At 35.7% G+C, this 17,545-nt stretch overlaps 1 protein-coding gene across 1 annotated transcript in view; it reads left to right on the top strand.

Moving 5' to 3' along the window:
* Window positions 1–12,855, top strand: part of snx3 (sorting nexin 3) — a 29,988-nt gene extending 17,133 nt beyond the window's left edge. The window contains exons 2-4 of the mRNA XM_056445477.1: window positions 5,260–5,355; window positions 8,603–8,727; window positions 12,033–12,855. Coding sequence (XP_056301452.1) covers window positions 5,260–5,355; window positions 8,603–8,727; window positions 12,033–12,138 — 327 coding nt within the window. The 3' untranslated portion in view covers window positions 12,139–12,855. The remainder of the gene's footprint in view (window positions 1–5,259; window positions 5,356–8,602; window positions 8,728–12,032) is intronic.
* Window positions 12,856–17,545: the final 4,690 nt, after the last annotated feature.

A 17,545-nucleotide genomic window follows, 5' to 3' on the forward strand; every position in this document is an offset into this window, starting at 1 on the left:
ATGCTTGTTTACTACAGGCAGTATGATGCTAGCACCAAAGCATCAAATAAGCGAATGCCTCCCTCAACATAGTATGCTACTCACATGTGCTACATGCCTCGAATGTACATCTTGTCTTCTTCGCCATCGTATGCTTCTCGTATGCGCAACTTGCCTCTCTTACCATAGTATGCTACTCACACATGTATCTTGCCTCCCTGGCCATACTATGCTGCACCCACAAATGTCATCAGAAAACCATCAGTACATCACAAACTGTTATGGTCAGTTAATAAAGCGATACCAGATCATCTTCATCTTGATGCACCATAGAAAAAATCACTGAAGTTGCATGGAATTTGGGCAATGTTTAAGGTTTGTTTTCGGGACCTGCTGTGTATTTAGAACATATTACACACATTATTATATGTACCGAAGATGAAAAAAGGTCTTAAGTGATTGGAACGACATGAGGGTTGAGTAAGAGTATTTTAATTTTTGAGTGAACTAATCTTTTAATTGTGTTACTAAACAACTATATCCAGAACACCTTATAATTGCACTAGGTTTTTTTGACATCAGAATTTGGTTCATAAGAACTCAAGTAGGCATGGGATGAAAATCAGTTTCAAGGTTTACCGCAGTTTGGAAAATGCAAGTTTTACTGTTACAAAATATAATAAATGTTCAATGGAGATTTTTCTTTTTTCTTTTTTTACCCAGACATTAAAAATAACTTATTTTAGAGCAGTAATCACAATACCATGAGTCTCCGAAACCATGATATTTTTATCCAATTTATACCTAATTTATACTCAATTATACCTCATTTTGCTTGCCTTCAGCAGAAATTGATTCTTCACATTCTTTTGAACCCTTGAATGGGTGCATGACGTCTTTCCAATACAAACAAACACTTACAGTAGGGTTGCGATAAGAACACCAAAATTATACACAAGCACAAAAACGTGTTGCAAACACTGCCCCGCAGTTTTCTAAATAAAGTAATTTTGTGCTAGTAACATTGCTGTTCTTGAAGCATGCGATTGTACTGTGTATTTATGCATTTATTCGCTTGCTTTCCTGACAAACATGATTGTCACACTGAAGAGAGATGTTATTCTTATACATCTGCTAATCTTCAAACCAGAAATCTGTTCTTTAGAACCATTGGATTACATTCGTGACACATTTATTTATATATATATATATATATATATATATATATATATATATATATATATATATATATATATATATATATATATACATTCATTCATTCAATCAATCAATCAATCAATCAATTAATTTTTATTTAAAATATATATCTTTTTTTTTCAACGTTTTTGAAAGATCACCTTGTCACTGTTCTCTAGTACATTTTAAAATGAAATTTATTTCTGATAAGGCATAGTTGGCTTTGCTTCAGTCTTTAGTATCACACAATTCTTTAGAAAACATTCTAACATACTGATCTGGTAAGTTTAGTCTTATTAATACCAATGTTGATGCTGCAGTTTAGAGCTGCATTTATTTAAAATAAAAATATTATAGTAGTGCAAAAAAATACAGGTACTTATTTTTCTTTCAATTGATATTTTAGTTGTTTGTTGTATTCATAGTCTCTGAATATAGAGTTCTGGTCACCTTTTACAACCAGCTTGTTTTTCTGCTTTAATGAATATGTACTATATAATAACTCAAAGTGTTTTTACCATGATCATTTACCCTCTGTGTTCCTGAGCCAACATGAAAATAAAGCTTCTCTGTTTAAATTTGACAAAAGAATGACAAATCAATTGTCAGTATGGGGACTAACCTATGTGTATATATTATTTTCATTTTTGCCGCCGCCTTTCATTGCATAAAACAACAAAAAGAGAAGCTGACCTATTGACACCATCATCATTTGACATGTGTTTTGAGAAGTTTTCAAGTTAAATGGGCTTTTATCCTTGGACTAAACAGTAAGAACTAATCCTGCTTGATAACTATCTAACTCTTCCTCCTGTGTGACCGCACACCACATAATAATCTCGAAACCATGACATTATTGTCATGAGTATGTGTATTAAATTACCTGTTGCTGCGATCAATTGACATGGGCATTAACTTCTTTAGACCTCTTAGTGGAATCTAAACCCAGTGGTCCAGCTATTCACAGAGTATTAGCGAGCACCTATTGCTAATAAACGCTTCCTCGGCACTGCAGTTACTCAGCTCTCATAGTTGAGTTAATCCCCATCTTATATGACCGCGTGGGTTCAGGGAATGCATGGGTCAAGGTTATAAAAAATTCAAATTGCAATTTTAAGCAGTTGCCTCATGAGTGGTGTGAGAAAATTACTGCAACGAAAAAAATACACTTGGAATGGGATTTGTGGAGCTGTGCATTGGTGGATTTGCTCTTCAGTGTTTGGACGGTGTGAAAAACCACACTAAACTAAACTGAACTTTAACTCTGAGAACTGGACTGACACAGTTTCAATTTACTAGAACTTCTGTGTCAAGCTGCTTTGACGCAATCTACATTGTAAAAGTACTATAGAAAAAAACATGAAAGAGGAATAGATTAATTACAGTTTTATCCCTCATGTTGTTGAAAAACTTGTGTCGGGTTAACATTTTTTTTTATTTAAACAAATGTCACAAAGAATGTTTCAACTGTTTTTGTCTGTTGGATGTCACTAAACCTTCACAATATGGTTTGGTGCATGTGCAATTTTGTGAAATGTTCATTCTTTTTCCAATATTTTATTGTGATGCTTAAATTTTCACAGCATTTCATTTTTTTCTGGAGAAGGTTTTATTTTTTTTATCTGGATTATGAAAAAAACTGTTAAGATCAATATTATTAGCTCTATTAAGAACATAGTTTTGTAGTTATTAAAGCCACTGTATGAAAGTGTATTAAATTAATAAATAAATAAAATGTGTTGAAGAAAATCTTAAGGAAGAACTAAAATTCAAAGGATGATATAATATAGTTTAATTACACCGAGATTTTTCTAGGTGAACTGTTCATTTAACTGTGATCAATTAATGTAAAAAAAAAAAAAGATAAAAAATAAATTGGTAAGATATTAAATGTATTTTTTTAATTTTTTATTCCTCATCCTAGCAACATTTATTGGATTTAAAGTAAAATATGAAGTGTCCTTCCCCCTAGACCAAAATTAAACCTAAAAGCTGTTGCTGAAATTGGTCACTTCACGTGACTACTAGATTATTTTCAGTTGTGAAGCACTGCAACATAATCCATTAAAGGAGTGATAATTAATTCAAAAAGTATTCTTATTCAAATTGAGGTGAATGAAGTCTGATTTGACATGAGCAAACACTCAAAAAATTTGCTAGATCAAACTACTTATTTAAGATGAGGGACGACTTAACAGTTTTTTTTTTCAATCCACTTAAATAAAAAAAAAACTAATTACTTAACTTAATTCTTTAATATTGATCCAACACAAATGGATTGTGGGGAATCCAGTATTTTTTATTGTGTATGTGTATGTCCGCACAAACCACAAAACAGGTCAAACTCGTTTGAATTTGACACAAAATGCTGTATTTTAAAGCGATATGGAGGAGATTAGGTTTAAAAATGGTTAGAATCAGGTATATGCACACAGACTTTTAATTTCAGCCAGCCAGCCTCAGCACTTCTTTCCATTATAAAATCACCATGTTAAAGTCTGTTTTCTTCAAAAAAATCTGCGATTTTTCACTATCTGATAGTGATACTTTATGATATATAAAGTAGGTCTCAGACCAGACAAGAAGCACTGCATTAAATTTCATTTTCCCCCGCCGTCTCAATTTATTTTACTCCAGTATTTTCAATGGAGTTTCTGCGTTAGCCTTCTTGTTCTGACAGCGCTAGTGGTTACACAGTCTTTCATCTCGTTTTATGCTTGAACAACTAAATTAATGCTTAGGTCTATTTAACTGAATGTATTTGAATTGTTACAACATCGATGGTGTAAAAGGAACCTTATGAAATTGAAAATTGTCACATTAAGATTTCACCGGAAGTTTATGATTGACTGCCCATTAGCATTCATGTTAGACTGGCTTTTATAAGCTAAAAATTTTGGCTTCGTCAAACTCCGTGGGCCCAGCTTAAATGTAAACGCTATTGGCTGTTCAGGAAAAAGAGAGGAGCTGCTTGATACGACCAGCCTTCTTTTCCTGTTTCATTGTCATTTCCATCAACATGTTGAACAGCATTGTGTATTTTAAGCAACTTTAACATTTTAAAATAAGCTATTTCAGTTTGAATAGATTTTAAAACACCACCGACCCCAAACTTTTCAACAATCCACTCAGTAGTTTAGTAATATGTTATAAAGTATTTACTACCCCTCCAGGGATATCACTTATCAAAGAAATCCACATGGACCAGGTCACATGTCCACCTGAATAATGCTCATTTTAAATGCTTGCTTCTTTCATTTTTCATTTTCATAACTATTTATGATTGACTGCTAATCCTTGATTATTAATTAGCGCACCTTTAGTGAAACATTGTTTAAAGAGACTGGATGAAAAAGATAGATAATGAGTCAGATTGATGGATGGAGAAACAAGCAGAGGTGGCTGAAGACTGAAAGAATAGAGGTGGGGGGGTTGAGCTGAAGTGGTGGGTGTTTCATCAATGTTCGTCATTGTAAGAAGAGATCTACATTTTCCGAAGGGACCCTCTCAAGGCTAAAAACCTGACTTGGAGCAGCTGAGGAGATGGAAAGAGAGAGAGAATAAGGGTCTGGGGTAACTGGGGATCGATGAACATTTCAACTCTTCCTGTCCAATTAGGAGCCACGCGAGACTTTGTCCCCAAAGCACACATTCATTTATTCGTTTAACTTACTGTCTCTTCCACCGCGTATTCATCTGTTTGGAGTCTGCGTCGAGCAAATGTGTAGTGTATGAGTATCGATCTGTACTTTTATTCCAGACTCTGTGTTTGTTACTTACGCTGCCTTTTGCCTCTTCAGCTTCTCCTTGAATGCTGTCATCAGGCTGTTCTTTTATTTCCTAAACATCTGCCTCTCCGGTGACCCTGCTTCACCATCTCAGTGGGCCTTTTTGTGGACTTTACCTATTTATTTAATGTCTTACCCTAATACTGAACCTGGTTTCATTGAAGTATTGATGCTGTTCGGCTATATTGTCAGTCTTTTTTTCACTTTTTATGTGGGTCTGTTTTGAAAGATTCTGTCTTAATCTGAGGTGGACGTGATGTTTAAGATCTTCTTTGTTCATTCATTTTCTTCCCAGACAAACCTCCCCATCTTCAAGCTGAAGGAGTCACGTGTCCGGAGGAGATACAGCGACTTTGAGTGGCTGAGAGGAGAGCTGGAGAGGGAAAGCAAGGTGAAGGATGAATGAGTGAAATAGTAGCCATGGTTTGGATGGAACATGATGCACAAATACTTCAACTGAGGCTTTTTATCCCTCTTTCCGTCTGCTGCATAATGTCAGCGTTGTTGCAAGGCTCCATTTCAAATAGCCTTCTGGAACTGGTCACGTTTTAGTCCGAAATGACCAATAATTGCTTTTGCGTTTAATTTAACTGAAAAGAACTTGCTATATTTTAGTGCAGTATTGCTTTTGTTTTTAATATTCTGTACTTTATGGGGCTAAAGTATGTTTATATAGCAGTTATAATCCATTTTTGACCTGTAAACTACTTATTGGAAAACTCAAATCTTGAATGCTTTTTAAAGCAGGCACTTCATTTCAGATTAATAAGTTGAGATAAGTTCAAAAAGTGAAATGTAAAAAATATTATAGATGTTTATTTACATGATAGATAAATATATGTATTGTCCATAAAAAATTACCAATTTTTTATTTTTATTTTTAATCAATGGAGAATAACAGTAGCATTAATACAAATTATATGTAGATTGTACAGAACCGAACAGCAAGTTCATTGATAGGGAACCTATAGCTCGCGTGCCACATGTGGCTCTTTGACCTAAAATACATGGCTCTCCATAATAAAGCCACTCTAAAATATATGGGGTGGGTCTCCGTGCGTCTCCCTTCAAAAATATTTTACAGATGAAAAAATTATAAGTCACTAGAAATCAGGTTCCTATTGAAAATACAATTCCTTTTCATTGTATTTTTTTACAGCAAAATTAATAAAAACTCAGTTTACTCAGGCCGTTTGACTATCCGTGTGCAGCGCTGTGGATAAACTTGAATCGCAAACAACTTACGCTTCTGGCTACCATAAAAACGCATGTTGTTTGCCCTTTATTTTCTCAATAAAATTAAAATGATTTTTGTTTTTTAAAACTAGCCAAAATTAAAATGTTGCTGCATACTTTATTTAAAATTATTTGAAGTAACTGTGTATTTTTTATAGTAGTAAAATGTTTGCTTATTTTAAATTGTGTTGCTTTTTCAGAAAAAAAAGAGTTTATTTAGCAGAAATTTAAATAAATTGTCCTTTCTTCATTCATGGACTTGCTCAACATGTGATGCTTCATATTTGTTTGTTTTTGAGTTGTTGCGTGGACATAAATAAAGATTCTGTGTAAATACACACTTCCAGTCAAAAGTTTGGGGTCAGGTTTTTTTTATTATTATTTTTATTTAATAATATAAATAAAATCATTTTGTTCATCAAGGCAGCATTTAATAAATGTAAAAACAAAATGAAATATTTATTAAATATTCATTTATTTTATTTACTACTTGTATGTAGTTTCAAATGAAATTATTAATAAGTCATTATTGCTTCTATTACTATTACCAATAATAATAATAACAATAATGATAATAATAATAATAATGATGATAATAATAATAATAATAATTAATGTTAGCGTGATGTCTGAGGGTCGTGTGACTCTGAAGACTGGAGTAATGAACCTGAAAATTCATCTTTAAAATTACTGGAAAAAATTATTAAATTGAATTATTTTAGAGTGCAATAATATTTCATAATTTTACAGTTTGTACTGTATTTTTAATTGAATAAATGCAGCCTTGGTGAGCAGTATAAGCTTATTTTAAAACATTTAAAAATCCTACTAACCCCAAACTTTTGACTGGTAGTGTGTATATAATGCCTCTTTTAAAAAAAAAATGCATTTGTCAAAAAAAAATCAGAAGTGGCTCTATGCTGAAAATAGGTTCCCGACCCCTGAACTGTTAGTATAGTATCGTTAGTTGTTAGTATAGTACAGTGTTTCTCAACCACGTTCCTGGTGGATCACCAACACTGCATGTTTTGAATGTCTCCTTTGTCTGTCACACCCATTACAGGTCTGATGATCTGAATCAGGTGTGTTTGGTTAAGGAGACCTGGAAAATTAGCAGAACTGGTGGTCTTCAAGGAACGTGGTTTAGAAACACTGGTATCGTATGTTCGTATATTTTACTGCAGCAAAGATTTGCCTCTCTATGCGTAAAATAATAACCAACTCTGCAGAGCAAACCCAGGGAAAGAGGTAAAAACGGTGTCTTGTTTTTGTTGTCAGTTCTTGCTAGAGAAATCCACAAGCTAGACATGTTTATTATAAACTAAAGTTTTTGGTGCCAATAAGTAACCTAGTGATCAGTTTTTCCAAATTTAATGGCTGTAATGCACTGTGGTGACCCGGCTTCAAGTCCTGACTTGCGGACCTTTATCCACCGCTCTCTCTACAACTTTATTTCCTGTCCTATCTTAATTAAGGCAAAAAAAATCTTTACTGTTTTGAATGAAAAATAATTCAAATACGAATCACAAAGGAACCCACATCTGTCCTCTTTAGCAACTTCTTAACCTTTGTTGATTGACAAGCCTAGTCTAAGCAGTTCTCCACAATGGACATCCAGTGTTCTCCAGCCTCCGGCACTTAGACTGCTACTCCGTACAGGAATTGGGGAAGTTTGCTCCTCACCACTGTCACCACTGGCTTGGTTTGGAACTTGTGGAGCTGTGCATTTAGGAATTTTCTCTTAAGTGTTGGTACTTCCAGCAGTGAAATTTAAACCAACTGAACTGAACTAAACTGAACTTCAACTCTGAAAACACAGTTTCAATTTAGTAGAACTTCTATGTTAAGCAGCTTTGACACAATCTACATAGTAAAAGTGCTATAGAAATAAACATAAACATGAATTGAATTAAACTGAATAAGCAACAAGCACAGGTACTTATAATAAGTGGACATGGCAACACTGCAAGAGAGCACTCTATAATGCCATCTTTCAAGTGTAAACAAACCTCAGCACCTCTCTAGTCCATAGCTTTCTTCAGACTGCACAACATAATGAGAATTAGGTGCCATTATATTAAATTGGTAAATAATATTGGATACCAAACACATAAGATGCCTTAAAGTTAATATGGTTGCCATCACAAATTTGGGAGTGACATGTGATTTGTACACACACTAAACATTTATTTAGGGAATTCACTTCTTTATTTGAATGCAGTTGTCATTCCTGAAACTTTACAATGTGTACATGGCCATTGAGTTGGGTCATTGGATTTAATAAGTGGATTGAAAGTGGTTCTATAGTTCAGGTAATGATGTCTGAAGTGATTTGTAAGAGGTGAATGATTGCATTTTGGGAAATGTATGTGACATAAATGAAGTTCTTGTGTTTCAAACAGGTGGTGGTTCCTCCTCTTCCTGGAAAAGCTCTGTTCAGGCAGCTTCCTTTCCGTGGGGATGATGGTATATTTGATGACTCTTTTATCGAGGAACGGCGGCAAGGCCTGGAACAGTTCCTCAACAAGTGAGTTACAAGACCCAACCTCACAAGACAAACATTCAATTCTACCTTCACATTTAGTTCAACTATACAAACATGTAAAAACAATTGATCAATATCATAAAAAAATCCACAGTATTGGTCAAAATAAGGGGCAGCACTGTGGCACAGTGGTTGGCACTGTCGCCTCACAGCAAGAAGGTCGCTGGTTTGAGTCTTGACTGGGCCAGTTGGCATTTCTGTGTGGAGTTTTCCTCGTGTTCACGTGGGTTTCCTCCGGGTGCTCCGGTTTCTCCCACAGCCCAAAGACATGCGCTATAGGCAAATTGGGTGAACTAAATTGGCCGTAGTGTATGAGTGCATATGTGAATGTGAGAGTGTATGGGTGTTTCCCAGTACTCAGAGGAGCATCCACTGCATTAAAAAGTATATGGGTATTGTTGGTGGTTCATTTATATTCAAATTCCAACCAATGCATTTCTATACAGACTGAATTTCAATCTAGATGTTCATTTTATCAGTTAATGCATTCCTTGGTGATTAATATTTGAAGTTGTTGGCTAAATTACACTCTCTAATTTCTCACAATCCATAAAGCTTAAACATGAGCAAAATTACTATTTAATTTATTCTGAAAATGTTTACACTCATCCGAGTGATTATAAATGTGAACCATTAAGAAAAGGATATGGAAAATAAGTCACATCTGAGTACAAGACACATCAGGTTAAAACTGAATGGCTAAAGGCTGGGTTTATACTTGTTCGCTTGAGTGCGCATGGCAACTGTAATGCCATCGCTGTTTTAACATGGGGTTCGCTTCGAGTGCTCGACATGATTTCGGCTGGCGGAACGCACAAAATATTTTGAGACTTGAGCGAACAGTTTGCACGGCGACGCATTTCATTTGAGTTGAAGATGAATCACTTAGAAGAGATTTTGTCTGAAATGGGTACGATTGTACAGCCATCTTCATGATTCATCCATGCGTGATCATAGGGACAACCAGGTGACCAATAATACTTGGCTAGAAATTGCTTTTTTGTTAAAACGTTTAGAAAAACTTGAGGGATAAGTTTGTTATAACCAAAAAGAGAGGCCATGGCAAAAGTGGAGACTAATGTGGTTTTAATACACAATTACAGAATATGTTTTTCCACCATTCATAGGTTTTACACTGATGTATATATTACAATTTTGAATTAAAAACAATTTAATAGTTTCAAAACTAAAACAAAGTAACAAATAATTTCTTTAATAACTGGAAAATAATATTTGAACCTATTGGTTTGAAATATACTGATGCCCTATTTCTAGGCTTATATTTGAAGAGCAACCAATGTTCTCTTTTCATTAATATTTTAATAAACTCTAATAGGTAGAACTGTCCGAAATATGAACAAAAACAAGTGATGCATCAACATTTGATTGAGAAAAAAAAAATATTGAATGGTTATGAAAATATTTATTATCATTAAAATAATTAATGAAAATAATTAGTTTAAAAATCTTAAACAATATTAATATGACGTAGTTCCAAAAACTTCCTACTTTTCCGTCTGTTTTTATGGTGGGTTTCTTTTGACCGCTCCCCTGTCGTTTTAAATAATATCAGAACAACGAATGCGTCAAGTATAGTAAGCCTCTTCCGTTTCGTGAGGTGCACGCGCAGTCAGTGGAGTTGCGTGATGCGGCGCCAGGCAAAAGTATAAATCAGCCTTAAGTGAGAGAGAAAAATCACACTAGTAATATTGGTATGCAAGTCCCATTTTTAAAAAATTTCATTCAGAAATTGTGTAAAATGGGTTTCTTATTAAATTAAACAAAGTGATTACCCATAATATAAACACGTATATATCACTTATAAATAACTCCACAATTCTGTTATACCCTATTCTGTTATACGACAGAAAAAGAAAAGAAAAAAATATAAATAAAAAAAGGTGTTATAAAATACTGTTATAAAGGTGACTCCTAAACTTTTTTTCACTGACATGTAGACATTTATGTGTTATTTACTTGAATTAAATGATATAATTTAGTAATTGCATTATTATTAGAGGATAGAGTGAAAGACAACAACTTTGGATGAAGTCATGCATTAAAAATCAAGTACATTTTCTTTGCAGTTTTGTTTGAATGTTGATATGCGACTAGATTTACATCCTTCCTCGTTGTTCCTCTTTTGGCCTTGGCACATCTGAACTGTTTTTATGAAGAAGAGTAAAGTGGTGATGGCACTAACAAAATACAATCGTTTTCCCTCTTTCAGCTAATTTGCAGTTTTTAGGTTAAGGTACTTCAGTGAAAGAGAAAAAACAGATACACATACTTGCCAGCCTTTGTGTCATCCGATGTCTTCCCTCACACTTTTTTTTTTTCCTCCTTCTCTCATAATTACCTACAGAATGATCGAAACTGATGAGAGGCCGCAAGTGCACCAGCTTTACTTTTTACATTTGTTTTATTTTTGATGTGTAATTTATGATAATTGCGAGTGAAATTACAGGCGTGCATACCTTTTCCCTACAAGATGTTGTGTGCACTCCTGCTTATTTTTGATCCGAGGTGCCGTTCCCCCGCCGACTGAGACAATAAAAGTTACAGTTCGATTGTAATTATTTGCTGTGATTGCAGACTTTGCCATTATCTTTGTTTCATGTGCAAATGTGCCGGCTCTACCTGTTTGAATTTTAATACGAGACGAACAGCTGTAAATTAGGCTTGAAGAAAGGAAGGATATAGAGGTAATTAAGACGGGTTTTTTTTCATTTATTTTTTTCTCCCTCCTTTTTACCAAAAATTCCTAAATTAAATGTCATTGTTCAGTGCTAATAGCACCTGGGGAAGGGGAAGCATCGCCTACTCATCATACTTCCAGCTTACGTGCACAGCATGTCTTTACATTGCCTGTCCCAAAGCGCAGTCATCTTGACTTTTAACATTGTGAGATTTGTGTAATTTTAGAGGTGTGAGGGTCTTTTTTTTTATCCCACTGGAAGCTGGAATAGATTGAATGGTAAAATAATGAGTTTAATTAGCATGATGGCTCATTCTACTGTTTTTGAAGATATGCGTAATTAAATTTCGATATTATCGCTCTGAAATTCAAGCTGGATGATTTATGATCTGAAGAGGAATGCTGCAAAATGTCACAGCCTCCTAATAATATCTTAAGAGTTGCATCTTGATTGGGGTCACAGTTCAGTCCGCCCCCTTCTCTCTCTCTCTCTCTCTCTCTCTCTCTTTCTCTCTTTTCTGCTTTGCAGTTTCCGTCCTACCATAATCTCTGATGGCTAATTCGCTCATCTTGTGGTCTTATTTTGCAGAGTTGCTGGTCATCCATTGGCCCAAAATGAGCGCTGCCTGCACATGTTCCTACAGGATGAGTCTGTGGATAAAAACTACACCCCTTCCAAAATTAGACAAGCCTAAACCGGTCTGGACTCTACACACACGTACACAAACACAAAAAAACATGGCCCATAAGCAATAAGAAAGGTTCAAATCATCCTTTATTGGAAATGATTGTGAGCATGAAGCATAGGGCGTCCGAAACATTTACCTCTGCAGAAAATGAGACGTAAAAAATGATTTAAAACATACTCGAGAATTGGTCAGGTTGTATCCCTTCACTTTCTTTCATCTGTTCTTTTAGATTGTCAGTCTTTTTGCTCCGATTTCTCTATCTTTAATGTTAATATTAACCACTTTTACGTCTGATCCAACACGTCCTTATTGGTAATTAATCGTGGTTAACAATTATTTATGGTAGTTTGTCTTAAAAGCGTCACTAACTTTGATATTTCCAGTATCAAACGAAACAAAAACCAAATAACTGTCACGGTTATGCAAGCACTATATCACACACACACACATCGGCATCCCTGTGTTATTGCTACTGCCTACTTGTGTTGCTTTTAATGCTGAAGAACACGTACAGCGGCTCACCGTCCAGGATGCACTTAATTGGGAACCTCCTTCATACGTGGTGGTTAAATGTGCGCTGTGTCCTACAAAAGCCTGTTTTTACTGTGATGGAGTGGCACAGAAACACAGAGAGTGCTGTCTATGATGCATGTTTCCAGATTTGTATACTGCTGTGCCATTGTTTTGTTTATGAGAATTTTCCAATAAAACGGATCAAACACACCGAAGCAGGATGTGGCTTAAAAACTACATCTTTAGTTCTACTAAAATGTGTTTGTATGTATATGGTTTCAGGGGGCTAATTGGGGTCTAGAGGGTTTATGGAAAGTTGGAAGAAAAGTGTTATTAGTTTAAAAATTAAATAAGGGTGGTGCAGTGGTTAGCACTGTAGCCTCACAGCAAGAAGGTCGCTGGTTTGAGTCCTGGCTGGGTCAGTTGGCAATTCTGTGTGGAGTTTGCATGTTCTCCATGTGTTGGTGAGGGTTTCCTCCGGGTGCTCTGGTTCCCCCCACAGTTCAAAGCAGAGCTGTAATTAGGCCTTAAAAGTTGGGCCTGAGCCTGACAGTGCATTTTGATTGACAGCTTTTTAAAAGCATAACCCGTTTACAGCCAGACATTATTCAAATGTGCACATGAACACAGCTCTTTTGCCTTTTTTTTTCTCAAGAATGAGTAGTTTATACATGTTTTAACATATTTTATTCAAAACAAACACAGGTTATAAGCACTTGGAAGTTGGAACAAAGAAATAAGTCCTCTGTAACATCGTAACATCTCAGTACTCTAAATAGGCCTTGGCATACACTTGGCCTATAAATTGGCCAACACACCTATAAAAATATGTCTTTCTTAACAAATTAAATTAAGATAAATGAAGACACGTATTTGGCAATAATGAAAGTAAATTAAACGCTCCACGCAATTTGCTTTGCCACTTTTCTTCACATTCCGGCCTCAAGGCAACGGTGAAGCTGAAATTTCATAAAAGAATAATGTCAACATTAGCCTATGTACTCATAATTTGTCATTTAATTAGTTTTTAGTTATAATTTGTCAAACCTTTACTCACTAAGATTAGGCTACATGTTTTTTTGTGGAGGAACATTATTAAATCCACGGTAGATGGCTTTATAGCGCAGTCCTGCACTCACTGATGTTGGAAAAACTTTTCCGCACCTCAGACTTTGGCGATTACGTTTTGGTTGAACCAGCAACTAAAGCAGAGGTAAGCCTCCATTCACCTCATCAGTATCCATTTTCACATTTTTCTTGCGGTAATGGAAATGCATCACATGACTGTTCATTTACTGCACATGCCCGAGCCCGACCCCGACCCCGTCTAAAATGTTAGAAATTAAGCCTGAACCCATCAGGTTCATTCATGCTTGGGCAAATATCTTCAGCTCTAGTCCAAACACACCAGCTAAAGGTAAATTGGATAAACTAAATTGACTTTAGTGAATGAGTGTGTGTGGGTGTTTCCCAGTACTGGGTTGCAGCTGGAAGGGCATCCGCTGCGTAAAACATATTCTAGAATAGCTGGCGGTTCATTCTGCTGTGGTGACCCCTGCTAAATAAGGGACAAAGCTATAATAATAAATAATAAATCCATACATTTATATAGTGCTTTACACATTGAGGGGAATCTCCTCATCCACCACCAGTGTGCAGCATCCAACTGGATGACACAAAGGCAGCCATATTGAGCCAGACAGCACACCACACACCAACTGATTGGTGGAGGACCTTAACGTTTCACTATACTGGGGCATTAGGACATACACAGACTGCAGGTTGAGCGCCCACTGCTGGACTCACTAACGGCAGCAACCTAGCTTTCCCATGTGGTCTTCCATCCAGGTACTGACCGGGCACAGCCCTGCTTAGCTTCAGTGGGCAACCATGTGAGTTGCAGAGATCTAGCTGCCGGCAAAGCGGATGGATGGATGGATGGATGGATGGATGGATGGATGGATGGATGGATGGATGGATGGATGGATGGATGGATGGATGGATGGATGGATGGATGGATGGATGGATGGATGGATGGATGGATTAATTACAATTAACATTTTTCTTAAGATATATATAGGGTGCAAATAAAAAAGGGGAAAACAATTATGCAATTTAATTATAATAGTAAAATTTTACAAATTATTCAATAAATTTAAAATGAATAAAACATTTAAAATGAATAGAAATTTGATCAAAATAAACTAAAAATACTTAATGAATATTTAATAAATGTACATTTATCTGCACATACAGCACAGTAGTGAGCAAGAGAAAATAGGTTTTATAATATTCCTTATTTTTCATAGTATAAAGAATGAAATTTTAGAGACAACATTATTTTGGAGGAAATGTTTTCATTTTCATTCAAGATGGTGAAAGAATCAGTGTGTGGGAATTGTTCAAATGACCATGTTTTCTCATTTTGGCCTTACGGCGAATTGTGCTGGGGTAATGTCTATCCACACAGCACACGGACATTTTCTGAATATTATTCTTGAAACAATTTTAAAAGAGACATCGAATCATTCAGTTAATGCACATTTGTTATTTGCTAGATACCCTATTCAGCTGAATTGTGATTTCATCCTACCAAGATGAATGAATTTGGGTGATTCAGTCTTACTGATAAACAGACACATGTAGGTCAGAATGCTTTCAGTCAGAGGTATTTTTATTGATCTTCTAGGTAACACTGAGGCAGGTGGCTCTGAATAGGAGAAAATGGTTTCATTAGGAATGCTTACTCCGAATGGAAAGAGGACTGGAGGAAGGAATGGCAGGTCGTAAGGTCCTGGATGCTCAGATACAGACAAAACTCAAGCAGTACTATACCGTGAAGGTCAGTTAATCATGCAGTGTCCATTTAGAAGTTTTATTAATTCATCTAATTGTATTACTATCGTTTTATTTTAAGAGAGACAGTGTTTAAATGTGTGAATTGTAGCATCTGGTATTTCTTCAAGCTACTGGCCAGTAATGAACAATGTTAATCTTCTACGTATTTTTTCCAGCTTATATGAGAGATACGATAGATACGATTGATAGATGGATGGATGGATGGATGGATGGATTGATGTGTGTATAGATGGATACATACACACACACACACACACCTTTAGCTTTGTTGGGTACACCTGTTCAATGGATCGTTAATGTGGAAATCAAATCAGCCAATCACATGGCACCAAATTAATGCATTCAGTCTTGTTGACATGGTCAAAACAATTTGCCGAAGGTCAAACTTCTGATCAATTACAATTTTTACACACCATCTTTGAGAGTTGAGAAGAGAATGGCCAGATTGGTTCAACAACCTGATAAGGCGGCAAAGTAACTTGCAGTTTCTACATTACTATCTCTGAACACAAAGCATATCCAACCTTAATGCAAAGGCTACAGCATCAGAAAAGCAGACGGGTGCCTGCTCTGTCTGCTATGGGAAACTTGGCCATGCTTTGTTGTCATTTTTGAGAATTTGGAGTCACCAAAATGAACGCGTTGCATCAACGATTAAGTTTGCTGCTGACAGATCTGGAGCAGCTGTGTGATGCTGTCATGTCAGTGTGGACAAAATAACGGACTTTATTGAAACTGACATTTTAAATGCAGTGCAGCATAATACATAATTGCTATAACTGGATCTTCAAATTAGGGTCATTTTTTGATCATATTTTTACTGGAGGCATGACAAAAATTACATGAAACATGTTCTAAACTTCTACTTTATATCACTTCTTACGCAAACGTAATTATATAACAGATTTAATACATGAAACCATGAGTGTACAATATTGAGAAACAGGTGTGTTTGTGCATTGTTTGTAATTGCTATACAAAATACTGCAATTACAAGCCTACATTCAACCTTTTGCTAGTGAGTCTGGCATTGTTTGGTATTAATTGTTTGTTATTCTGTTTCCAGCATGACGGATCATGCTTAAATTACTTTAGACACATTTGAACACAAATGTTGTCGAGAGTCAATATGTTCAACAATACTGTATAAGCTAAAGAGAAGGGCACAGTCGCTTGGCTCACGTAACCTTGGAGTTCACTCCACGTCAGAGCAGCCCATTAAAAGAACTAGGATAAATTGGATTGAAAGTTGTCATCGCAATCATGTTTCTTTCTATTGTATCCTGTCTATCAAAAAATGAAGATAAAAAATGCAATTTGGGCAAAGCCCTTGATTTGTGAAAGAGCGCTTGAAACCTCGAGCCGTGCGAGGCACAGCAACTTCACTCAAGGTCCAGGGTATTGTATCGGCAATGGTTCAATATGCACTTACGTGCAGACATGAACCTCTCTCTGTCCCCGCTTAGTACCCCGTTTAGGGTGCAATGGACCTTTTTCTGCTTGTAGAAGGAACCAAAACCCTACAGTGGAAGAAGACATGAATTATATAGTCATTGAAAGACCAGGTAATCAATATTCAATATTTATTCTAATATCTTAGAACAACTTTCACAAAAATTATCACTGTACAACAGGAAATGTATTTACAAACTACAAAAAAAAATCCAAGTGCTGATCATGTCTCTTTTCCAGGGTTAGTAGCTATTTAAAAAAGGTACTTGGTGACCTCTGACATGGGCCACTTATCAAGCTTTTTAAACATCGATAAAATTACAATGGCAGAGTGGGTGCACGGAAAATTCGACAAAAATATTTCCAAAGGATTTAGGATGCCCTGCCTTTGAATCCCAATCTTACATTAAGGTCACAAAGTGTGGGTGCTGTGGCCTTTCAGTCACCTCAGTAGGTAATTATGTAATACATTAAGTCAGGAATGCTCAATCCAGCTGCCTTCATGCAGAGTTTAACTCCCAACTGTTCAACAAAACATTTCAAGTAAACCCGATTAGTTGATTTAAGTGTTTTTGATTAAAGTTGGAGC

Source organism: Danio aesculapii, chromosome 20 (assembly GCF_903798145.1).
Source record: "Danio aesculapii chromosome 20, fDanAes4.1, whole genome shotgun sequence".
NCBI classification, from domain to species: Eukaryota; Metazoa; Chordata; class Actinopteri; order Cypriniformes; family Danionidae; genus Danio; species Danio aesculapii.